Source organism: Rhinopithecus roxellana, chromosome 4 (assembly GCF_007565055.1).
Source record: "Rhinopithecus roxellana isolate Shanxi Qingling chromosome 4, ASM756505v1, whole genome shotgun sequence".
Classification (NCBI taxonomy): domain Eukaryota; kingdom Metazoa; phylum Chordata; class Mammalia; order Primates; family Cercopithecidae; genus Rhinopithecus; species Rhinopithecus roxellana.
Window position 1 is genome coordinate 37,460,242 of NC_044552.1, and position 25,278 is coordinate 37,485,519.

At 43.5% G+C, this 25,278-nt stretch overlaps 2 protein-coding genes and 2 non-coding genes across 4 annotated transcripts in view; 2 read left to right on the forward strand and 2 right to left on the reverse strand.

The window, feature by feature from the left end:
• The window catches only part of POLR1C (RNA polymerase I and III subunit C), a 46,284-nt gene that overhangs the window by 15,850 nt on the left and 5,156 nt on the right, over window positions 1-25,278 (forward strand). The window contains exon 9 of the mRNA XM_030928309.1: window positions 18,950-18,993. Coding sequence (XP_030784169.1) covers window positions 18,950-18,951 — 2 coding nt within the window. The 3' untranslated portion in view covers window positions 18,952-18,993. The remainder of the gene's footprint in view (window positions 1-18,949; window positions 18,994-25,278) is intronic.
• XPO5 (exportin 5) overlaps window positions 1-25,278 on the reverse strand; it is a 55,153-nt gene that overhangs the window by 10,493 nt on the left and 19,382 nt on the right. The window contains exons 13-21 of the mRNA XM_010369735.1: window positions 24,120-24,248; window positions 21,664-21,794; window positions 19,279-19,434; window positions 17,867-17,908; window positions 17,452-17,541; window positions 15,558-15,757; window positions 14,907-15,006; window positions 13,863-14,044; window positions 1,822-1,922 (exon numbers count right to left, since the gene is read on the reverse strand). Of these exons, the coding sequence (XP_010368037.1) occupies window positions 1,822-1,922; window positions 13,863-14,044; window positions 14,907-15,006; window positions 15,558-15,757; window positions 17,452-17,541; window positions 17,867-17,908; window positions 19,279-19,434; window positions 21,664-21,794; window positions 24,120-24,248 (1,131 nt within the window). The remainder of the gene's footprint in view (window positions 1-1,821; window positions 1,923-13,862; window positions 14,045-14,906; window positions 15,007-15,557; window positions 15,758-17,451; window positions 17,542-17,866; window positions 17,909-19,278; window positions 19,435-21,663; window positions 21,795-24,119; window positions 24,249-25,278) is intronic.
• On the reverse strand, window positions 8,972-9,034 carry LOC115897149. Its single transcript, XR_004057080.1, has one exon. It is a non-coding gene; the product is annotated as a U7 small nuclear RNA (small nuclear RNA).
• Window positions 11,230-11,356, forward strand: LOC115897181. The gene has a single exon (XR_004057110.1).

Consider the following 25,278-nt stretch of genomic DNA (forward strand, 5'->3'; position numbering starts at 1 on the left):
TGAGGGAGCTGTTTGTCCATTTTAGTATTTCTGGTTGGCCACTTATTTCTATAGCAGGAATACCTGACTTAACTTGAATAATGGGATGGGGGTATGTGGCAGGCAACACCTACTTTTTATATTAATAGCAATACACTTCTTGGAAGTTCTATTTTTATTGGTGTCTGCAACATAACCCTTAAATGGAATGGTGTCAAAGGAAAAGATTCAGGACTATCTAGGCCAAAACAGATAGACATGATCTCTGGAAAGGCAAATTAACATCCTTCCTTTGGCTAACTTCACAGCTGAGGAATGCCCACTGGATTGCTTGACCACAGCCAGGCTCAGACACAGGTTATAGCTGAGGACAAAGACAAACTATGGGGGCTGTGATGGTGAGCCAGCCTGAAGCTTCTGAGATGGGTACAAGATTTAGACAACTGATGTCTCTAGCTCTCACTTCATCCCACATTCCCAGACTTGCTCCCTGTGCTCCAGCCACATGATTCAACTATCTCTATGTCCTGGACATACCAAGGCCTTTCCCTCTTGCCTCAGATGTTGTACCTGCCATTCTGTTTGTCCAGAATGCCCAGCATTTCCTCATGCCCCTAACCTAGCTAGTTCCTGCTCATCTTTCAAGTCCCCATTGGGAGTCAGCCTTCTGACTTCCCTCTGAGACTGGGTTAGGTCTCCCAATAAACACTCAAAGCACTACCACTTTCTTTCACAGCAAATACCGCAATTGTGACTGCACAGTTATTTTCATGCTTATTTTCAATGGGAAAATGAAATGAAGCAGTGTCCTAATCAAGGTCACAATTGGGAGGCCAGGTGTGGTGGCTCATGCCTATAATCCCGGCACTTTGGGAGGCCAAGGCAGGCAGATCACTTGAGGTCACGAGTTCGAGACCAGCTGGCCAACATGGTGAAACCCTGTCTCTAATAAAAATACAAAAAATTAGCTGGGTGTGGTGGTGCATGGCTGTAGTCCCAGCAGGCTGAGGTGGGAGAATCACTTGAACCTGGGAGGCAGAGGTTGCAGTGAGCCGAGATTGCACCACTGTACACCAGCCTGGGTGACAAAGTGAGACTCTCTCAAACAAAACAAAACAAAACAAAAAAGGTAACAATTGGGAAATTGCTTAAAATCTATTCCTTTAAAAACTCTGATATCTATCTATCTATCTACATACACACACACACACACACACAAGGCAGGAAAGTATACAAATATCCTTCAGGTTAAAGGCCATGATTTATTTATAATCGAATGGCTGTAACACCCACCACAACCTACTGGCTAAATTGAAGAAGGGGTTAACAGGAAATAAATAAATTGCTTCTGATCTTCTCTGTATGATAAGGTAATTAAGTAAATACATTTGTTCATATAGAGTTTATATGAACTCCACAAATGCATTTCTGAACAAATAGATGGTGAAGGTAGTGCAAGACAAGGAGGAAGAAGCACAAGATAGGCAGAAGCTGCTCAAGGAACCCATAAGAATGCCTGTAATCCTAGTGCTCTGAAAGGCCACGGTGGGAGAACTGCTTGAGGATACGAGTTCGAGACCAGCCTGGGCAACATAGTAAGACCCTGTCTTACTATTTTAAAGTTCGTCTGGTGTTGTGATCCACCTGTAGTCCAACTACTCAGGAGGCTGAGGCAGGAAGACTGCTTGAGCCCAAGAGTTTGAGCCTACAGTGAGTTATGTTTGCACCAGTGCACTCTAGCCTGGGTGACAGAGACTATGACTCTCAAAGAACGACAACAAAAAAAGGGGACATCCATTAGGGATAAGATGAACCTAGGAGAGAAAATGTTACATTTCTTACCTAATATAGCAGATTTTTCCGCGTCAAGCATATCCAGAGCCTTGGTGAAAGGCTCTGCCATTTTGGCTAGCATTTCTGGTGCATATAATGTATTGTGGGTTCTGAAAGAAACAAGAATGCTATTGAGTTTTTCCATCTGATGCAGAAGGAAACAGTGGGCTTTGCTTGTAATTCAGTGATACTACAGTTCCACACAGACACATCTGCCCATGAACTCCTGGCAGGGGAAAGAAAACAAGGTATAAATATCTGAATGCTCGCTGCAGGAGGGACTGGACTTGCACAGATAATTAGTATACAATACCTAAGGTGAATTAACACGAGAACCAAACCCCAAGACAACAGGACAGTATCAGAGTCCAAAGCTAGAAAGCAAAATTCTTTTAAATCTCAAGTGGTCCCAATTTTTTGACCACCAGTGATATGGAATGAAATGTGTGCAACATTGTGGATTTACAAGTAGGAACACAGAGGAGGTGGTAATTTGCCCCATTTTTCAATGTTTTGTCTAAATTCCAAAAGCATGGACCTTGCAACAGCTGTTTGGACCTGACAGAGGAACGCAATTCCCAACACATGCTGTCTCCCACCAAAATGACCTACCTGAGCAATTATGGGCTTTGAGTAAGGAGCAATGACTGTGAACTTGATACACCTGCTGTCCACAGCACTCTTACCTACTCACGGAAATGGCCCCACTGAACAAACTGATGGCTACACGTTTAAGATGGAAACTAAAAACATCTTTTAGACCATGTTTCAGTCTCCATAGTTTGTTCTTTTTGTTCTAAAGAAGTCATTCTAGGCCAGGCTTAGTGGCTCATGCCTGTGATCCCAGCACTTTGGGAGGCCGAGGCCAGTGAATTACCTGAGGCCAGGAGTTCAAGACCAGCCTGGCCAACATAGTGAAACCCCATCTCTACTAAAAATATAAAAATTAGACGGGTGTGGTGGTGCATGCGTGTAATCCCAGCTACTTGGGAGGCTGAGGCAGGAAAATTGCTTGAACCCAGGAGGCAGAGGTTGCAGTCAGCCAAGATCATGTCACTGCACTTCAGCCTGGGCAACTGAGTGAGACTCCATCTCAAAACACAAAAACAAAAACGGCCGGGCGCGGTGGCTCAAGCCTGTAATCCCAGCACTTTGGGAGGCCGAGTCGGGCGGATCACGAGGTCAGGAGATCGAGACCATCCTGGCTAACACGGTGAAACCCCGTCTCTACTAAAAACTACAAAAAACTAGCCGGGCGACGTGGCGGCGCCTGTAGTCCCAGCTACCCGGGAGGCTGAGACAGGAGAATGGCGTGAACCCGGGAGGCGGAGCTTGCAGTGAGCTGAGATCCGGCCACAGCACTCCAGCCTGGGTGACAGAGCGAGACTCCGTCTCAAAAAAAAAAAAAAAAAAAAAAAAACAACCCAAAAACAGAAGTCTATGGCTGGGTGCAGTGGCTCCCACTTGTAATCCCAGCATTTTGGGAGGCCGAGGTGGGTGGATCATCTGAGGTCAGGAGTTCGGGACCAGCCTGGCCAACATGGTGAAACCCAGTCTCTACTAAAAATATAAAAATTAGCCAGGTGTGGTCGTGGGTGCCAGGAGTGGTGGCTACAGGTTTTTTTTTTTTTTTTTTTCTTTTTTTGAGACGGAGTCTCGCTCTGTCGCCCGGGGTGGAGTGCAGTGGCCGGATCTCAGCTCACTGCAAGCTCCGCCTCCCAGGTTTACGCCTTTCTCCTGCCTCAGCCTCCTGAGTAGCTGGGACTACAAGCGCCCGCCACCTCACCTGGCTAGTTTTTTGTATTTTTTAGTAGAGATGGGGTTTCACCGTGTTAGCCAGGATGGTCTCGATCTCCTGACCTCGTGATCCGCCCGTCTCGGCCTCCCAAAGTGCTGGGATTACAGGCTTGAGCCACCGCGCCCGGCGGCTACAGGTTTAAAATGCAAAATGAAAACCTCTTTTAGACCATGTTTAAGCCTCCATAGTTTGTTCTTTTTGTTCTTGCTTAGGAAGTCATTCTAGAGGCCAGGTGCAGTGGATCACGAGGTCAGGAGATCGAGACCATCCTGGCTAACATGGTGAAACCCCCTCTGGACTAAAAATACAAAAGCAAAATTAGCCGGACATGGTGGCAGGTGCCTGTAGTCCCAGCTACTCGGGAGGCTGAGGCGGGAAAATGGCGTGAACCCGGGAGGCGGAGCTTGCAGTGAGCTGAGATCACGCCACTGTACTTCAGCCTGGGCGACAGAGCAGTCTCAAAAAAAAAAAAAAAAAAAAAAAAAGAAGTCTTTCTAGGCTGGGCGCAGTGGCTCAACGCCTGTAATCCTAGCACTCTGGGAGGCCGAGGCCGGCGAATCACCTGAGGCCAGGAGATCAAGACCAGCCTGGCCAACATGGTAAAACCCTGACTCTACTAAAAATATAAAAATTTCATGAGTGTGGTGGTGTTTGCCTATAATCCCAGCTACTCCGGAGGCTGAGGCAGGAGAATCACTTGAACCCAGGTGAGCCAAGATCGTGCCACTGTGCTCCAGCCTGGGTGACAGAGCGAGACTCCCTCTTGAAAAAAAAAGTCATTCGCTACCCTGGCCAGGCACAGTGGCCCATGCCTGTAATCCCAGCACTTTGAGAGGCCAAGGCAGACGGATCACCTGAGGTCAGGAGTTTGAGACCAGCCTGGCCAACATGGTGAAACCCCGTCTCTACTAAAAATATAAAAATTAGCCGGGCGTGGTGGTGCATGCCTATAACCCCAGCTACTTGGCAGGTGAAGGCATAAGAATCGCTTGAACCCAGGAGGCAGAGATTGTCGTGAGCTGAGATTATGCCACTGCACTCCAGCCTGGGCAAGACAGTGAGACTCCATCTCGGGGGGAAAAAAAAAGTCATTCACTAACCTCATGCCGTAAATATGGTCTAGAAGTTTTACTTTGGCCAGATGCAGTGGCTCATGCCTGTAGTCCCAGCACTATGGGATGCCAAGGTGGGTGTATCACGAGGTCAGGCCCCGGTCAACATGGTGAAACCCTATCTTTACTTAAAATACAGAAATTATCTAGGCATGGTGACACACACCTGTAAATCCCAGCTACTCAGGAGGCTGAGGCAGGAGAATCGCTTGAACCCAGAAGGCAAAGGTTGCAGTGAGCCAAGGTCATGCCACTGCACTCCAGCATGGGTGACAGAGCGAGACTCCATCTCAAAAAGAAGCTTTACTTTTTGGGTTTTAAAACACCTGAAAATTTTTTCTGTGTATGGTGACTGGTAGGAATCTAATTGTTTTTTTCCCCATAGAAAGCCAACTGTCCCAACATTTAATAATTGATTTTTGTTTTTAAAGAGACAGGGTCTCACTCTATTGCCCAGGCTGGATTGCAGTGGTGTGATCATAGCTCACTGCAGCCTCAAACTCCTGGGCTCAAGTGGCCCTTCCACCTCAGGCTCCTGCGTAGCTGGGACTCTTAAGTGTGTACCACCACACCTGGCTAATTAAAAAAAAATTTTTTTTTTTTTTTTAAATAGAGAAAGGGTCTCTCTGTGTTGCCCAGACTAGTCACAAACTCCTGGCCCCAAGAGATCCTCCTGCCCTGGCCTCCTAAAGTGCTGAAATTATAGCCATGAGCCACTATTCCCAGCCATCCTTTTCTCACTACCTTTCATTACTTCTTCATAAATCAACCTGTAATACATACCTGGGAGTCTTTTAAAGGCACCTTTACTATTGTGTTGAACCCATCATCACCTCCAAAGGAGTATCTGCTAAAAAAACTGAACTGGTATGAGGTCAGTTTTCTAGACTGGAGGTCATTATTAGTATGTTTTAAGCTTGGCCAGCAATACGGTTGTCTGTCCTCAACAACTCAACTCTGCATTGAAGCTCAATAGCAGCCATAAACGGTAGGTAAATGAATGGCCATGGTGTGTTCCAATAAAAGTTTACTTACAAACACGTGGAGGCTTGCATTTGGTCCTCAGGCTGCAGACTGCCAACCCCTCCTCTAGACATATTCACATATAACAAAAACAAAGCAAAGTAGACTACAACAAACAATACTACAGAAATTCAATCATCAAAATTTCACCAGGGGAAACTCTGGAAATACAAGTCTACCTTTTTCAACAAATAAATTGAAAAAGAGGGCCGGGCATGGTGGCTCACAGCTGTAATCCCAGCACTTCAGGAGGCTGAAGCAGGTGGATCAGTTGAGCTCAGGAGTTCGAGACCAGCCTGGGTAACAGGGCAAAACCCTGTATCTACTAACAATACAAAAAATTAGCCGAGTGTGGTGGCACACACCTGTAATCCCAGCTACTCGAGAGGCTGAGGCAGGAGAATTGCTTGATCCCGGGAGGCGGAGGTTGCATTGAGCTGAGATAGCACCAGTGCACTTCAGCATGGGTGACAGAGCGAGACTATCTCCAAAAGTACAGTGGCATGATCTCAGCTCACTGCAATCTCCACCTGCTGGGTTCAAGTGATTCTCGTGCCTCAGCCTCCCAAGTAGCTGAGACTACAGGGCACACCACCACACCTGATTACTTTTTTTTTTAATTTTTAGTAGAGATGGGGTTTTGTCATGTTGGCCAGGTTGGTCTCAAACTCTTAGCCTCAAGGATCCGCCTGCCTCAGCCTCCCAAATTGCTGAGATCACAAGTGTGAGGCACCATGCTAAGCCTAATTTAGTGACTAAGAGATATCTTAAATATATATAAACCTTGTGTGGATAAACAGAAAAAAGGAAAACATTTGGTGATATTTGAGTACTGGTTGTATACTGGATATTGAATTACTGGTAGTATTTTGGTAGTATTTTGAGATATAACAATGAAAATGTGGTTATATTAAAAGACTTATTACTAGCTCCATATTACTTTTGATTTGGGATTTTTGTCTCTACGTTTACAAGAGATTTAGGCGCATAATTTTCCTCTTTGGTACTGTCAATGTCTGGTTTTGGTATCAAAATACATAAGCCTCATGAAATGAGTTATGGAGCACTACATTTTTCTATTATTGGGAATAGTTTGTCTAAGAGATAAATTATCTGCTCCTTGAAGGTCTGGGAGAACTCCCATATAAAATCATTTAGGCCTGGAGTTTTTTGGTCTAATTTAACTACTACCAATATAATTAATATGAAGTTTATATCTCTTTAGGTTTTCTGTCTTTTTGAGTTAGAACAAGTTACATTTTCCCTGGAAATTATCCATTTTTAAATATTTTATTTTTACAAGTAGAGATGGGGCCGGGTATGGTGGCTCACATCTATAATCCCAACACTTTGGGAGGTCAAGGTTGGCGGATCACCTGAGATCAGGAGTTTGAGAATCAGCCTGGCCAACATGATGAAATCCTGTCCCTACTGAAGATACAAAATTAGCCGGGCATGGTGGTGCACGCCTGTAATCCCAGTACTTTGAGAGGCCTAGGAGGGTGGATCACCTGAGGTCAGGAGTTTGAGACCAGGCTGGCCAACATGGTGAAACCCTGTCTCTACTGAAGATACAAAATTAGCCAGGCATGGTGGTGCATGCCTGTAATCCCAGCTACTCACGGGGCTGAGACAGGAGAATCACTTGAACCTGAGGTTGAAACGAGCCGAGATCATGCCTTTGCATGCCAGCCTGGGCAACAAGAGTGAGACTCCATTTCAAAAAAAATAAATTAAAAAATCAAGATGGGGTCTTGCTATGTTGCCCAGGCTGGTCTCCAGCAGTGTTCCTGCTGTGGCCTCCCAAAGTGCCAGCCCTATTTCTCTTAAGTTTTTGAATTTACTAATGTTATCACTGGTATTTTCAAAGAACCAGCTTTATTTTTATTAAAATTTTAAAAAATTGAGGCATAATTCACGTAACATAAAACTAACCACTTTAGGAGTACTATTCACCATAAAAAAAAAAAAAAAAAGATCTTGTCATTTGCAACAATATGGATGGCACTGGAGGTCATTATGCTAAGTGAAATAAGCCAGGCACAGAAGGACACATCACATGTTCTCACTCTTTGTGGAATCTAAAAATTAAAACAATTCAACTCATAGACATACAGAGTGTAAGGATGGTTAGCAGAGGGGCTGGGGAGGGTAGTGATGGGTTAGGGGTAAGGCAGGGATGGTTAAAGGGTACAAAAAACCCAGAAAGAATGAATAAGATCTAGTATTTCCTAGCACAACAGGGTGACTATAGTCAATAAAAATTTTGATTGTACATTTAACAAGTACAACTGCAGTTGAGTATAACTGGATTGTTTGTAACACAAAGGATACATGCTTGAGGGGATGGATACCCCATTTTACATGATGTGATTATTATGCATCGCATGCCTGTATCAAAACATCTTATGTACCCCATAAATATATGCATGTACTGTGTACCCACAAAACTTTAAAAAACTAACAAAAATAATCCCCACCAAAACCTAACCATCTTAAAGTTCACAATTCAGTGGTATTTAATACTTTCAAAGTGTTGCATAAACAACCTCTACCTGGTTCCAAAACATTTCCATTGCCCCGAAATAACTGCCAGACCCATTAAGCAGTAGCAGTGGGGATCTATACCTTTTTCTCCTCTCCAACCTGAGGCAATCGCCAATGTACTTTCTGTCTCTATGGATTTACTACTCCAGATATTCCATAAAAATGAAATAATACAATATATAGCCTTTTGTGTCTGGCTTCTTTCACTCAGCATAACGTTTTGAAGGTTTATCCACAGTGTAGTAATTATCAGTACTTCATTTCATAAGTACTGTAGTAATCCAATACTTCTTTTTTGAGATAGAGCCTAGGAGTCTTTCTCCTAGGCTGCGGTGCAGCGGCACAATCTTAGCTTACTGCAACCTCCATCTCCTGGGTTCAAGTGATTCTCCTGCATCAGCCTTTTGAGTAGCTGGTATTACAAGCATGCACAACACCATGCCGGGCTAATTTTTGTATTTTTAGTAGCAATGGGGTTTCACCATATTGGCCACACTGGTTTTGAACTCTTGACCTCAAGTGATCTGCCTAAGGCCTTAGCCTCCCAAAGTGCTAGGATTACAGGCATGAGCCACTGCGCCTGGCCGATTTTAGAAGTCTAGTGTGTATTTTATACTTACAGTTCATCTCAATTCAGGCTAGTCATTTTTATTTTTTAATTTTTTATTTTTTTTCTTTAAGGAGCTTTCCAGCAAAAACTGGAAAGCCTACCAGACAAATTCTAAAAGTGCTGTTAACACTTGACTAGTAATGCTTGAAGTGCTCAATAGTTTCATGTGGCTAGTGGCTTCCATGATGGACAGCACAGCTTCAACACCTTCTATTATCAGACTATTTGATGCAGGAGGTGCTATCAATACCTTGCCTCATTCTTAAGGAACGCAAACTTTTCTCTACTAAAAAAATAGTAATTTGGCCGGGTGCGGTGGCTCATGCCTGTAATCCCAGCACTTTGGGAGGCCGAGGTGGGCAGATCACGAGGTCAGGAGATCGAGACCATCCTGGCTAACACAGTGAAACCCTGTCTCTACTAAAAATACAAAAAATTAGCTGGGCGTGGTGGCAGGCGCCTGTAGTCCCAGCTACTCGGGAGGCTGAGGCAGGATAATGGTGTGAGCGCGGGAGTTGGAGCTTGCAGTGAGCTGAGATCGCACCACTGCTCTCCAGCCTAGGTGACAGAGTGAGACTCCGTCTCAAAAAAACAAACAAACAAAACAAATAGTAATTTATTTACTTTTCAATTTTTTTTTTTGAGATGGAGTCTTACTCTGTTGCCCAGGCTGGAGTGCAGTAGCATGATCTCGGCTCACTGCAACCTCCACCTCCCAGGTTCAAGCAGATTCTCCTACCTCAGTCTCCTGAGTAGCTGGAATTACAGGCACCCCCCACAACGCCCAGCTAATTTTTTTTTTTTTTTGTATTTTGAGTAGAGACGGGGTTGCATCATGTTGGCTAAGCTGGTCTCAAACTCATGACCTCAAGTGATCCACCTGCCTTGGCCTCCCAAAGTGCTGGGATTACAGGCGTGAGCCACTGTGCCCGGCCAAAAAATAGTAATTTAAAACTCCCAACTCCAGCATATAACTGGTGGGAATATAAATTACTACAACCACTTTAAAAAACAGCTTGCATCTATAAAAACAGAAAATACACATTTCTTATAAGCTAGGAATTCAACTCCTATGTGTGTATCCAACACAAATTATGTATATATGTTCACCAAAACATATTTGACATAAGAATGTCAACAGCAGCATGATCTGTAATATTAAAATATCACCCAAAAGTCCATCAAGGCTGAATAGTTACAGCATATTCACACAATAAAATATCATATAAGCAAGGAGAACAAAAAAACCACAAGTACATGCAGTAACATGGATGAACCTCAGAAATAAAATATTGAGCAAAAAGAAGGCAGACACCAAAAGGTGCATACTTCTGATTTCATTTTCATAAAGTTCAAAAACCTGGGCAAAATGTTAAAAGTCAGAATAGTGGGCCGGGTGAGGTGGCTCACATCTGTTATCCCAGCACTTTGGGAGGCTGGGATGGGAGGATCCCTTGAGCCCATGAGTTCAAGACTAGCCTCGGCAACAGAGAGAGAACCTGTCTCTACCAAAAAGTTAAAAATTAGCTGGGCATGGCTGCTCACGCCTGTAGTCCTAGCTACTCCAGGAGGCTGAGGTGGGAGGACTGCTTGAGCCCATGAGGTCGAAGCTGCAGTGAGCCGTGATCGCAACACTACACCCCAGCCTGGGCGACAGTACAAGACCCTGCCTCAAAAGTAAGTAAGTAAGTAAATAAATAAATAAATGCAAATCAGAATAGTAGTTATCTTTGAGATCAAGCTGCTGCTTGATCTGAGTGCTGATTACATGAATGTGTCCCACTTTGTGAAAATTCATCTACACACAGTCACAAGTTATGCCCTTTTCTATATAAATGTTACACTTCAAGATAAAATTTATTTATTTAATTTTTTTTCTTTTTTGAGATGGAGTCTTCCCTGTCACCCAGGCTGGAGTGCAGTGGTGTGACCTTGGCTCACTGCAACCTCCGCCTCCTGGGTTCAAGTGATTCTCCTGCCTCAGCCTCCTGAGTAGCTGGGATTACAGGCACCCGCTGCCACACCTGGCTAATTTTTGCATTTTTAGTAGAGGTGGGGTTTCACCATGTTTATCAGGCTGGTCTCGAACTCCTGACCTTAAGTGATCCATGTGCCTCGGCCTCCCAAAGTGCTGGGATTACAGGCGTGAGCCACTGCGCCCAGCCAATAAAATTTACTAAAAAAGCAAAACTCTAATAGCTCTAGCTGCACACTGTTCAAGCAATCTACTCAATCATTACACGTTAGGCATTTTTCAAAATGCATTTTGATTTTCTGAATTTTCTAAAAGCACTGAACTCTTAGAAAAATATCAAAATGATAACCATCTGAAGACTAAGAAAATAGAGTCCTTAAAGTCAAGCTGACTCTGCTTTTAGCCTCCTAAATGAAAAGATAGACAAAACAGGTCTTGTTTGCAAAATAAATTCAAGACCTACTTATCTACCAACAGCAATTATATACTTTCCATTGTCTTTCTATAGAAAATAGGAATAGTGAATTTATAGAGAAAAAACTGGAGAAAGACAGTGAACACGTGAGAATCTTGCTCTACTGATAGGAAGGTAACTAGAAATTGAAAAGAGATCATACTTTTTAAAAAAGAAAATTATAGCCGGGCGCGGTGGCTCAAGCCTGTAATCCCAGCACTTTGGGAGGCCGAGATGGGCGGATCACGAGGTCAGGAGATCGAGTCCATCCTGGCTAACACGGTGAAACCCCGTCTCTACTAAAAATACAAAAACTAGCCGGGCGAGGTGGTGGGCGCCTGTAGTCCCAGCTACTCGGGAGGCTGAGGCAGGAGAATGGCGGGAACCCGGGAGGCGGAGCTTGCAGTGAGCTGAGATCTGGCCACTGCACTCCAGTCCGGGCGACAGAGCGAGACTCCGCCTCAAAAAAAAAAAAAAAAAAGAAAAGAAAATTATATAAAAAATGATAACCATACTATTGTCTTGTGGCCTCTAGACCCAACCAGGAATGAACCCCGTTTCCATGTCTGGGTTGTTACCACACAGATTCTGGCCACAGGCCTAAAAAGGCCTAGTTGATTAGTTTCTTGCCCTATGATTTCCATCACTTTCACATTTCTCTAGCTGCAGAAGAACCTTGTGGTTTTAAAAAACATCACTATAGGGTTGGGTGTGGTGGCTCACACTTGTAATCCTAGCACTTTGGGAGACTGAGGCAGGCTCAGCTGTTTGAGACCAGCCTGGGCAACATGGCAAAACCCCATCTCTATTAATAAAAACATCACGATGGAAACAATCCCTTCCTTGACTGAATGTTTAACCCTCTCAGTACAAGTCCTACTTCTTTTTAGAGACCTCTTTCCTCCTTTTGAAATCAAAAGAAAATATTATTTTTTATTTATTTATTTATTTTGAGATGGAAGTCTCACTCTGTCGCCCAGGCTGGAGTGAAGTTGTGTGATCTTAGCTTGCGGGTTCAAGCAATTCTCCTGCCTCAGCCTCTGGAGTAGCTGGGATTGCAGGCATGCGCCACCAGGTCCAGCTAATTTTTGTATTTTTAGTAGAGATGGGGTTTCACCATGTTGGCTAGGCTGGTCTCAAACTCCTGACCTCAAGTGATCCACCTGCCGTGGCCTCCCAAAGTGCTGGGATTACAGGTGTGAGCCACTGCACCTGGCCTAAATATTGTCTATTTCCACAGATATGTCCACAATGACAACTTTATCAGACACTCCAGCACTCCAATTTGTCAACATTAATTTAAAATCTTTGGTTCTTAGGCTTCAGGTCTTAGGTGTCTATTGCCAGGAGAGCTTCCATCAGACATGAATAATTTGGTTTGCCCAGTTGAGACTGCTTTTACTCCCTGGAGAAAGGGCTAAAAAGTACTGAAAAAGAGCTCCAACGATGTAATTTTAAAATTCCTGTGAGAGGCCAGGTGCGATGGCTCACTCCTGGAATCCTAGCCCTTTGGGAGGCCGGGGTGGACGGATCACTTGAGGCCAGGAGTTCGAGACCAGCCTGGCTAATATGGGGAAACCCTGTCTCTACTAAAAATACAAAAATTAGCCGGGAGTGGTGGTGAACACCTATAGTCCCAGCTACTTGGGTGGCTGAGGCAGGAGAACTGCTTAAGCCTGGGAAGTGGAGGTTGCAGTGAGCCAAGATTGCGCCACTGCACTCCCAGCCGCCTGGTTGACAGCGTGAGACTCTGTCTCAAAAAAAAAAAAAAAAAAAAAAAAATCCTGTGAGATACAAAAAAAGCACTCTTTGGCCAATAACTGAATTATATAAAAAATCTATCTTTTTATTTAGAGAGCATCCCTGAGTCATCAAATATCTATCTAGTAACTGATAAGCCTATACTGGCCTACTTCCACTTGAATATATTAACTCATGTGATCTAGAGCAGTGATTCTGAATGTTTAATGTGTATATAAACCATCTGGGGATCTAGTTAAAATGCAGATTCTGATTTAATATGTCTGGGGTGGGGCCTTGATTCTGCATTTGAAATAAACTCTCAGGTGATGCTAATGCTACTGGCCTTAGGACTCAGTTTTGAGAACCAAAGACCCAGCAAACTCAGATGAAAAATGTGTAATTCCTTTGTTTAGCATGTTCAGCCAGCGGTTGTTTGGTTCATTTGAGCTCAGACTCAGAGCAATTCCTTTACTAAAAAATTTAGACCAAATAAAACTTACAAGTAAAAATAGGGATGAAGTATAAAGAAATGGAAGAACAACAAAGAGGAGGCTCAAAATGAGAAAAGCCCTTTTGGGATTAGCCCCTTGGGTTTATATGGAAATTAAGATTTATACAAGTGAGAGCTGATGTTATTTTTTAAAAACCGAGACACCCTCTAGAAAGAAACAAGACTTAAATCAATCCCTCATTAATACCACTAAGATATGAAGACATATAAACAGACTAAACTTTTGAAAGTTTTAAGGTAAAGTAAAAAACAGAGAAAAGCCATTATTCTGACTCACCTTATGAGCGCAAGCAAATTGTCAAGAAGTTTCAGAATCTGCTCTGTGCAGGGGTTACGGAAGATTGGATTTCCACCGGATGTATAACCCACCACAAATCCCCCAGCTTTGGCCTCTTCTAAGTCAGTGGGCCAGCAAGTTCGTTTCACAACACCCAGAATGCTGTATACACAAAAGCTCATCTATAGAAAAACAAGAATGACAGATAAATATAAAAAGGAAAAAAAAAGACAAAATACTGTTAGATATATTCAAGGTTCTGGCAAAAGTGACACAGAGGCCAGAGAGAATGAAATAATCCTCTGCTCCCCGGCAATCCCCCATCCCTTCCTTTAAGGTGAAGTCCAAGAGGGATCCTCTCACTGCCATTTTCAGGGCCAGTGGTAGGCTCTGGAAACTTCCCTTTCAGTAAGCTATCTTTCTAGGAGCTGCAGTGACCCACCCACAGGACCCTGATGAGAAGGTGGCTTAGATACGATCCAAAACAAAGTGTTTAAAATGCCATCATTTCATCTTCTTTGAGTTGATCCTGCACCCTCCAGCTTGGGCCTTGACAGCTAGTGTCCTAATCCCCCCTCACGGTACTCTGAATCAACCTACTACTTGCCAGGTTAATTAATGGGACTTGTGCCATAATGGAGCCAGGAACAATGCTTATTTAAATATAGCAAAGCACTGAAAAATCTCAGGTTTGCAAGTTAAGCCATCACTTAAGACTTTACATGCCAGAGAGCAATGGCAGGGAGGACTCACCCTGCTGACCAAGTTCTGACCTACTTCCTCATTACACCTTCAGTCTTCAGAGCTATTTAGAGATCCTTAAAGCCAAAATAATGACTTCATAGAAAAGACCATCTGCTCTGCTGTGGGAACTAACTCAAGAATTCAAGACTAAAGAAGAAAAGAAAGGAGAAGCTTAGGGAAGTGGAGACTTCCACGTTTCTCACCAGTATAGAAAAAACAAATCTATGAGAAACTTGACAAAAGACAACACCCTACTCCTACCCACGGCCAACGCCACTTCCCATTCCCAGAAAGTCTTACTCGTGCACGGTTTAAGCCACAGGGATCCTCCAGGCCTGGGTCACAGCTCTTCTGATCTGTACCCACATACGCAATGAAAGCATCAACATCTGACAGCACTCTGAAGGTTGGACGGGGAAATACAAGTTATATCATGATTTTAAACAAGGACAGTGTCTTCCACAGGCGTTAACAGGCTGTGATTATTTGGCCCTTAAGAACAGTTTTTATAGTGAGAGGAGTATAATCATACTAATTGTCAGCTGTCATTTGAAGGTTCAAACTTCCCTTCCCACTCCCAAATGTTATTAGTAACAGTTTAAGAATTAAACAAGGATATAATCTTGAAAATATAAAGAAGAAAATAATTTCTCTACTGTATGAGCATAGGTAAGTGTCTGTGTGGTTGTATGGCCTTTCCTAGCTGTTCTCATTTCTCTAAATGTGCTGGTGTTGCAATGCAGACACCACAGGTGTCTCACTCTGTGCCTTCCCCACCCACAATCTAATTGAACCAGAGATTAAATTACAAAAGACTACTTTTAGAGAACTTCAGATATCATGGATAATGCCATCACACTTCAATATCCTTAACCCCTACCCCACCCTGGGCCTAGCTCTGAAACTAAAATGGGTGCTTGTGAGTGAGTCAGGGCAAGGGGTCTCCTTTACCTGTGCATGTCTTGAGAAAGCCAGATGCTGGCTACTGGTGCCATCAGCTCCTCTAGGAACACCTTCTGACGCTCGTAGTTCTTGAATTGGTTGCTAATGAGAACCAGGGCTTCCATGAGGGCACACTTCTCCATTTGTGTCAGCAGTAGCTCATTGGAGAGGAGTTGCTTCACATGGTTATAAAGCATGTCAAAATTGGGCTACAGATCAAAAAGAAAAAAAGTCAGAGGTGGTAAAGGTCTGATTTTCAAGGAGAGGTGGCTCCCTCAAGCAAGAAAGAAGAAAACCAAAGCAGTCCCAGGAAAGTCAGGCCTATAAGGCTATTATTTGGCTAATTCTGTTATACGTCTTTATTTTGCCTAAATAAGCAAGGTAATTTAGGCAGAACATAGCTCTTGAGTATTTGGATAACTGCACTTTCCCATACCACAAATGTGAAAATATCACCTTGTTATATATATATATATATATATATACACACACACACATACATACACACACACACATATATATATGGAGATAACCGCTGTGCATTCAGAGAAGAAATTTCTGGATGATTTTTAAGCTGGGGTAATATTACATTTCTTATAACCCCATGCCCCGAAAAGGGTTGTGATTTGCATCGGCTTTTCTCAAGATCAGGCACATCATTTGGCAGTAGTAATTAAGACCATCACATAGTAAAGAGTTGTAGAATTATAGGGGTAAACTTAGTAATCTATATGGCAGATAACTATTTGTATTTTGAAGAGAGATTACATTTGCCATCACATTTCTAACTATACTACTAACTATACTAAGAAAATACTAATTCGGCCGGGCGCGGTGGCTCAAGCCTGTAATCCCAGCACTTTGGGAGGCCGAGATGGGCGGATCACGAGGTCAGGAGATCAAGACCATCCTGGCTTAACATGGTAAAACCCCGTCTCTACTAAAAATGCAAAAAAAACTAGCCGGGCGAGGTGGCAGGCGCCTGTAGTCCCAGCTACTCGGGAGGCTGAGGCAGGAGAATGGCATGAACCCGGGAGGCAGAGCTTGCAGTGAGCTGAGATCTGGCCACTGCACTCCAGCCTGGGCGACAGAGCAAGACTCTGTCTCAAAAAAAAAAAAAAAAAAAAAGAAAAGAAAATACTAATTCAAGAATGTTTACTTATTTATTTTTGAGATGGAGTTCTGCTCGCTGCCCAGGCTGGACCAATGGCACGGTCTTGGCTCACTGCAGCCGCCGCCTCCTGAGTTCAAGTGCTTCTCCTGCCTCAGCCTCCTGAGTAGCTGGGATTACAGGCATGCACCACCATGCCCAACTAATTTTTTGTACTTTTAGTAGAAACGGGACTTCACCATGTTGGCCAGGATGATTTCGAACTCCTGGCCTCAGGTGATCTACCCACCTCAGCCTCCCAAAGTGTTGGGATTACAGGTGTGAGCCACCATGCCCGGCCAAGGATGCTTATTTGATGCAAAGCTATAGTTTCTAAGTTTTTTCATTTTTTTCTTTTTTTTTTGAGACTGAGTCTCACTCTGTCGCCCAGGCTGGAGTGCAGTGGCTCGATTTCGGCTCACTGCAAGCTCCGCCTCCCAGGTTCATGCCATTCTCCTGCCTCTGCCTCCCGAGTAGCTGGGACTACAGGCGCCCGCACAGGCCCGCCACCACGCCCGGCTAATTTTTTTTTTGTATTTTTGGTGGAGACGGGGTTTCACCGTGTTAGCCAGGATGGTCTTGATCTCCTGACCTTGTGATCCATCCGCCTCAGCCTCCCGAAGTGCTGGGATTACAGATGTGAGCCACTGTCCCCGTCCTCTAGTTTTTAATTTATGTGAGGTACACTGAAGGCTGGATTTACACACAAATGTAACCAAACTTGGCTACTTCAGCCAGGGTCCAGCAGCTTACCAACACAAGCTGGGGGTAGTCACGACACATCTTGATGATGGAGGAACAAGCATGCCTCCTCACATTCCTCACTGCCCGGGTTCTGGGGGCCTGAAAAGAGACATTCAACAAACTCGGAGCTACTTTTGATACAATATACAGGTGCTGCATAGAATCATGTAAGTATCCCAGTCAAGGGCAAGTTCACAATGATTTTTCACAACCCTAAGAGTAAAATGGAGTAACATTTATAGCCACCAAGAATCCATGTTTCCTATATGCCCTATAGTGTCTCTAGGGCAAAACACCGTATCATATGATAATCTACCACCTTTACTACCCCCTCCCATTTATATAAAAATATATACTGAGTATCAGGTATTCATACATTTGTACTTGAGAAGTTAGAATCTATTGGCTTAATTAATGGTCTTACCTTACTTTCTTCAACAGTTTCAAAAGTGACAGATGAAAATAGCTAAGGGAGAGGAGGAAAAAAGGTCACTCACGTTTGTTTGTTTATTTGTTTTAGAGATGAGATCTTGCTATGTTGCCCAGACTAGCCTTGAATTCCTGGACTCAACTGATTCTCCTGCTTTAGCCTTCTGAGTAGCTGGGACTACAGGCATGAGCTTATTCATATTGTCCATTTTCTCAGATACCTCTACAAGAGTCATCGGAGTCACAATTTTACCATCAAAACATTTTACAATAGGATCCCAGAACAATTCATGCTATCACCCAACTACGTGGCTATGGAAACCCCTCTCTCTTCTTTTTATCAAAAGTTGTATGATCTGTCCCCTCGATTCCATTTCATTACTTCCCATTTACTCCTCATTCCAATGAAATAAGACTGCTTCCTTGGCCACTATTATGGAATTAAACTCAGATGAGGGTATACTCAAGAAACTCACAACATTCTCCAACTCAAAGAATTTCCAACAAATGAGCCCACTTTTCTGAAGTTCTACTGGTCTTGTGATACAACATTTTCTTCATTTCTCTGGCTCTTTTTCCTTCTGTGGGAGCTTCTCGTTTTTTTTCTCCACTCCTCCAATGATGGCGATTCACTAGGTTCCTTGCTTGACTCACATGTCTCCTAACTCTACATACATCATCACTTCAGTAAGACTTCACTTTTAGTCGTGGGACTTCTATGATGATGATGCTTTAATTTTATCTCGTTACTTTCTAGAGTCTAGATCTTCAACCTCAAATAGCCAATTTATTGTGAGATGTCTCCACAAAGATGCTCTACATATTCATCAAACACAGTATTCCAAAATACTCACTGCTTTCTCTTCTTTACCCCCGTTCTCCTTCCTGATCTGGTATTCTGACTCAGGTAGTGGATCTATCACCCACCTAGTCAACTGAACTGGAAACCTAGAAAGTGTTCCTTCCTCTCATAAATCCCTTCCCAGCCCGACAGCACACTCTAATACTCTCCTTTATACAAGTCTTCATTGCAATGCCATATAGGTAACATTAACTGTTTTTGTGCCTTTCTTCCCAGAGTGTTCCTAAAGAGTGAGGCTCTAACATGGTGCCAGATCCGCAGTAAGTACTGAGTAGATATTTAATAAATGAATAAATAGCTGTGTTTATTAGTTTGCCTCACATAATTTCAAAAATAGTTACAAAGATAATTAGCTTAGACCAGGTGTGGTTGTGCATGCTTGTAGTCTCAGCTACTCAGAAGGCTGAGGTGTGAGGATCCCTTGAGACTAGGAGTTTGAGTCCAACCTGGGAAATGTAGCAAGATCCTGTCTCCAAAAAATAAAATAAATAAAAATTAACTTAGAAATGTCAAAATAAAATTTACAAAGGAGATGGACTTTATACCTTAGAGAAGACCTGGGGCAGGAACTCTGGTCTATAGGTGACAAATGGAAAGAGTGCAGAGACATTGGTAAGGACGCAGGACAGGATGAGGGGATCCTTGGTATCAAAGTTCAGAACCATCTGCAATAGCTCTATTCCATCATTAACAGGAATTTCCTGTAAAAAAGACATAAAACAGAGGTTGACATGACTGCCTCCACTCAGAAATAACCATTTTGGCTACATTTTCTTTTTTTTTTTTTTTTTTTGAGACGGAGTCTCGCTCTGTCGCCCGGGCGGGAGTGCAGTGGCCGGATCTCAGCTCACTGCAAGCTCCACCTCCCGGGTTCACACCATTCTCCTGCCTCAGTCTCCCGAGTAGCTGGGACTACAGGCGCCAGCCACCTCGCCCGGCTAGTTTTTTGTATTTTTTAGTAGAGACGGGGTTTCACCGGGTTAGCCAGGATGGTCTCGATCGCCTGACCTCGTGATCCGCCCGTCTCGGCCTCCCAAAGTGCTGGGATTAGAGGCTTGAGCCACCGCGCCCGGCCTTTCTTTTCATCTTTTAAAGAGACAGGGTCTCATTCTGTCACCTAGGCTGGAGTGCGCAGTGGCACAATCATCGCTCGCTGTAACCTCAAACTCTTGAGCTCAAGGGATCCTCCTGCCTTAGACTCCTGAGTAGCTAGGACTACAGGCGGGCACCACCATGCCTGGATACTTTTAAAAATTTTTGTAGAGAAGTTGTAGAAGTGTTGTTATATCGACCAGGCTGGTCTCAAACTCCTGGTTTCAAGTGATCCTGCGGCCTCAGCCTCCCAAGTAGGTGGGACTACTGGTGCACACCACCATGCCTGGCTAATTTTTTTTTAGTTTTAGTAGAGATGAGGTCTCACTATATTGTCCAGACTGGTCTCAAACTCCTGGGTTCAAACATTCCTCCCATCTTGGCCTCCCAAAGTGTTAGGATTACAAGTGTGTACTCAGCTGTGTGTGCGCTTCTTACCATCTTCTCAGCAGTATATTATTCCCTAAAACCTTTTAAATTTTGTATTTCTTCAATTGATCATGAGGCTGAATGTTTTTCAGATTTATCAGCTACTTTATATATCACACTTGGTTGCTCAGTGCAATGGCACGATCTCAGCTCACTGCAACCTCCACCTCCCGGGTTCAAATGATTCTCCTGCCTTAGCCTCCTGAGTAGCTGGGATTATAGGCACCCACCACCATGCTCGCTCGGCTAATTTTTGTATTTTTAGTAGAGACAGGGTTTCGCCATGTTGGCCAGGCTGATCTCGAACTCCTGACCTCAGGTGATCCGCCCAGCTTAGCCTCCCAAAGTGCTGGGATTACAGGCCTAAGCCACTGTGCCCCACCCCTTTTTTTTTTTTTTTTTGAGACAGAATCTCACTGTCACGCAGGCTGGAGTGCAATGGCGTGATCTTGGCTCACTGCAGCCTCTGCCTCCTGGGTTCAAGTGATTCCCGTACCTCAGCCTCCGAAGTAGCTGGGATTACAGATGTGCACCAGCATGCCCAGTTAATTTTTGTATTTTTAGTAGAGACGAGGTTTCACCATGTTGGCCAGGCTGGTCTGGAACTCCTGAACTCAAGTGATCTGCCCGCCTTGGCCTCCCAAAGTGCTGGGATTATAGGCATGAGCCACTGTGCCCGGCTTACCAGCTACTTTAGGTTCTCCTCTATACATTATCGGATTATATCTTTCGTCTATTTCTCTATAATTTAGTAAATCTTCATCTGCCCACTTTAAGAAATATGATTTTACCGATCAGTCGAGGCTCCCTGTGCATACCCTCCTTTTCAGACCTACAGGTGGCCACTATACTGGTGGCCTACAGTATTCTAAAGCAGTGTGGTACTTAAAATGTATACTAAATGTGGTAGGGCTTAGAGTTAGAAAGACCTGAGTTTTGGTCCCAGCTTTGCCATTTAATTAGCTGTTTGAACTTGAGTATGCTATTTAGCCTCTCTAAATCTGCTTCCTTTTCTGTAAGACATACATCCATAGACCTTCCTATTCTACTACCAGTTAAAAAAAGATAAAAACTGGCCAGGTGTTGTGGGTCATGCCTGAAATCTCAGCACCTTGGGAGGCCAAGGCAGGAGGATCGCTTGAGGCCAGGAGTTTGAGATCAGCCTGGGCAACACAGACTCCATTTCTATTATAAATTAGCCAGGTGTGGTGGCATGTGACTAGTCCTGGATCCTCAGGAGCCTGAGGTAGGAGGATTGCTTGAGCCCAGGAGTTGGAGGTTACAGAGAGCTATGATTGTGCCACTGCATTTCAGCCTGAGCAACAGAGATCATGTCTCAAAAAAGAAAGAGAAAATAAAAGAAAAAGGTCAAAACAATCATGCAGTCAGCATGGGAAATAATTACTTACTTCTCTATCTAGCGTTCGAAACATCTGGGTGATAACACTTTCCAAAAAAAGAGTCATGGCTTCCCACTGCACGAATGAAGGTGAGAAGACAGAACAGAGGCTTCCTTCTCCAGTTCCGGCTGCAGAACAAGCTTTAAAACACACACACACACACACACACACAAATATCAGCATTGAAAGATCACAGAAGACACAGAGAGACAATGGAGCTTTAGAGAACACCTGAGAATTTCATGATTGAAGGCGCAGGATAATCTAACCCGTCTCAGCTTGGGCAAAGAAAAGATGACGTGTGCTGAAAGCAGTGAGGTAGGTGAAGGTTCCTACCATGCCTCCTCCTCTAACAATGAGCAGTCTGAATTCACCTCTATGTGCCTTAGAGTAAAACCATTTTGAGTAATGAATGAAAATACGCAGGTGAACATCAAAAACATTGCCTGGCCCATTAGTACGCACTTGATAAACATGAATTAGTTTCTCCCCTCCTCCCCCTTTATAATCTTTTCCATGAGAATCTAAATAATTAAAATTGAGACCATAGAGAATCTTCCCAATAAGGAAACAATGTAATACACAAAACACTGCTTCACATCCAATAGCCTCATGAAAACCTTAAGGGTTATGTCTAGAGAAGGATGCCACCCTTTAAGTTTACAAATATTATCATAGCACACCACTCAAATAGCAAGGCACAAGCAAAAAGATTTGCCAATTACTTTTCTTTTTTTGTTTGCTTGAGATGGAGTCGCACTCTGTCACCCAGGCTGGAGGGCAGTGACGAGATCTCGGCTCACTGAAACCTCAGCCTCCCAGGTTCAAGCAATTCTCCGCCTCGGCCTCCCAAGTAGCTGGGATTACAGTCGCCTGCCACTATGCCCGGCTAATTTTTGTATTTTTTTTTTTTAGTACAGACAGAGTTTCACCATCCTGGCCAGGCTGGTCTTGAACTCCTGACCTCGTGATCCACCCACCTCAGCCTCCCAAAGTACTAGGATTATAGGCATGAGCCACTGCGCCCAGCCGCTTTTTTTTTTTTTTTTTTGAGACGGGGTCCCGCTCTGTCGCCCAGGCTGGAGTGCAGTGGCACGATCTTGGATCACTGAAACTTCCACCTCCTGGGTTCAAGTGATTCTCCTGCCTCAGCCTCCTGAGTAGCTAGGATTATAGGGGCCTGCCACCACACCCAGCTAATTTTTTATTTTTAGTAGAGACAGGGTTTTGCCATGTTGGCCAGGTTGGTCTCAAACTCCTGATCTCAGGTGATCCCCAGTCTCTGCCTGCCTCCTAAAGTGCTAGGATTACAGGTGTGGGCCACCCTGCCTGGCCTAAGATTTACCAATTGCTTTTCTTGCTTACGTACAGCACAGTCCTATTTACTAGTTTCATCTTGGTGCAACACATTTGGGCTTCTTCAACCTTTCAAGTTACCAAATATGAGAGAACTTCAGAGCCAATTGTAAATACAACTGAATGTTAAATCCCTCAAATGTCAGCCAGTAGTATGGTGCTTTTCTAAAGCAGTGACGTGCACTAGTTAATTCGCCCCTTTTTTTTCTTTTTTTTTTGAGATGGAGTTTTGCTCTCGTTGCCCAGGCTGGAGTACAATGGCGCCATCTCAGCTCACCGCAACTTACACCTCCTGGGTTCAAGCGATTCTCCTACCTCAGTCTCCCGAGTAGCTGGGATTACAGGTATGCACCACCAGGCCAGCTAATTTTTTGTGTTTTTAGTAGAGACAGGGTTTCTCCAAGGTTGTCAGGTTAGTGTCAAACTCTCGACCTCAGGTGATCTGCCCGCCTCGGCCCCCTAAAGTGCTGGGATTACAGGTGTGAGCCACTGCACCCAGGATTTTTGCTTTATTAATACTGTCACACACATATAGCATGCATTAAGATCACAGACAAAACATATGGAGTACAGAGAAGTTAACTGGCTGAGACATTCGGGTAGAGGGAGATTATTTTGATTTTATGTAAAATATAATTTCCCAAAAGCTTTGGGGTGGCTGAGTGATATGAGAAGTCCCTGTATTATTCCTGTTATGTCTAACAGGAGATCCTTTCTGAATTCAGGAATACTGCTAAGCAAGAATTTGGCTGAAAAGTTTTGAAGTTAGGTCTAGGCATGCAATTTGTTAAGTTGGTGTCTTAAGTGAAGCAAATAAAATCAACAATAAATAATTGGTTGATTCTGTTAGAAATGGAAAATGATGGCAAAACTGATAAGGACATGGTTTTACCCTAACTTAAAACAAATTTAAAATGTGTCATCTCCTTTTTTTGTGTGAGCCAATGAAAACGCTCCCTCTCCAAGATAGAATTAGGCAGTGAGCAAAGCTACTTCTGACTAGTATTAGTATATCGTTCTGATGTGTGTGTGGCTCAGGCTCATTTCCTATATATAGTTTTGATACTGTCCTAACATTTCACTAACATTCAGTAATAAAAAAAACTTACAATTCACAGAACCAGCATCAAGAAAAGTTGATAGTTGGTACTTTAGCCACTCCCCAGCCATCTGGAAGCTAGTTTTGGGATCCAAACGACATGCCAACCTCATCACCTCTCCTTGTTGGGCTCGGGAGGCTGCCAAGGGAAAATGCCAAGGGAAGGACAGGAATCAACAACTGGTATAAAATAGGTACTTAATGTTTATTAATTTACCACCCTAGGGGAAAAGCATTCAAAGGAACTGTTTTGCAGACTTGTGCTTTGCATGTAATAATCAATAAAACTTTATTAATGAATCCAGAATTTTTAAAAAATAAATGATCTCTGGAAGCTGTATTACCAACTAGATCCTCTAAGTGGCAAACTAAACTTAGTCTCTCATTTCTGTTGGAATTAAAAGGAAATAGGTTTGGGCGTGGTAGCTCATGTCTGAAACCCTAGCACTTTAGGATGCCAAGGTGGGCAGACTGCTTTAGCCCAAGAGTCCAAAACCAGTTTGGGCAATACAGTGAGATCCAGTCTCTACCAAAAAATACAAAAATTAGCCAGATGTGGTGGCATGCACCCACAGTCCCAGCAACTTGGGAGGGTAAGGTAGGAGGATCAGCTGAGCCCAGGGAGGTCAAGATTGTAGTAAGCCATGATTGCAGCACCACTCCTGTCTGGACAACAGAGTGAGACCACGTCTCAAAATAAAAAAAAAAAAAAATTTTAAAGTAAATCAGATTGGTGGTAATAAAAAATGGTGCAGCTGCTGTGGGAAATAGCCTGGCAGTTCCTGAAAATATTAAACATGCAATTGCCATATTATCCAGCAATTCTCCTCCTACTTATATATCTAAGTGAAACAAAAACTTATGTCTACACATAACTTTGTATATAAATGTTCATAGCAGCATTATTTGTAATAGCCAAAAAATGGAAATAACTCAAATGTCCATCAACAGACGAATAAATGAGTAAATGTGGTATATCCACACAATGAAATATTGGCAATAAAAAGAAATGAAGGCGGGATATGGTGACTCATGCCTGTAATCCAGCACTTTGGGAGGCTGAGGCGGGTGAATCAGCTGAGGTTGGGAGTTCGAGACCAGCCTGGTCAACATGATGAAATCCCATCTCTATTAAAAATAAAAAAATTAGCTGGGCATGGTGGTGCATG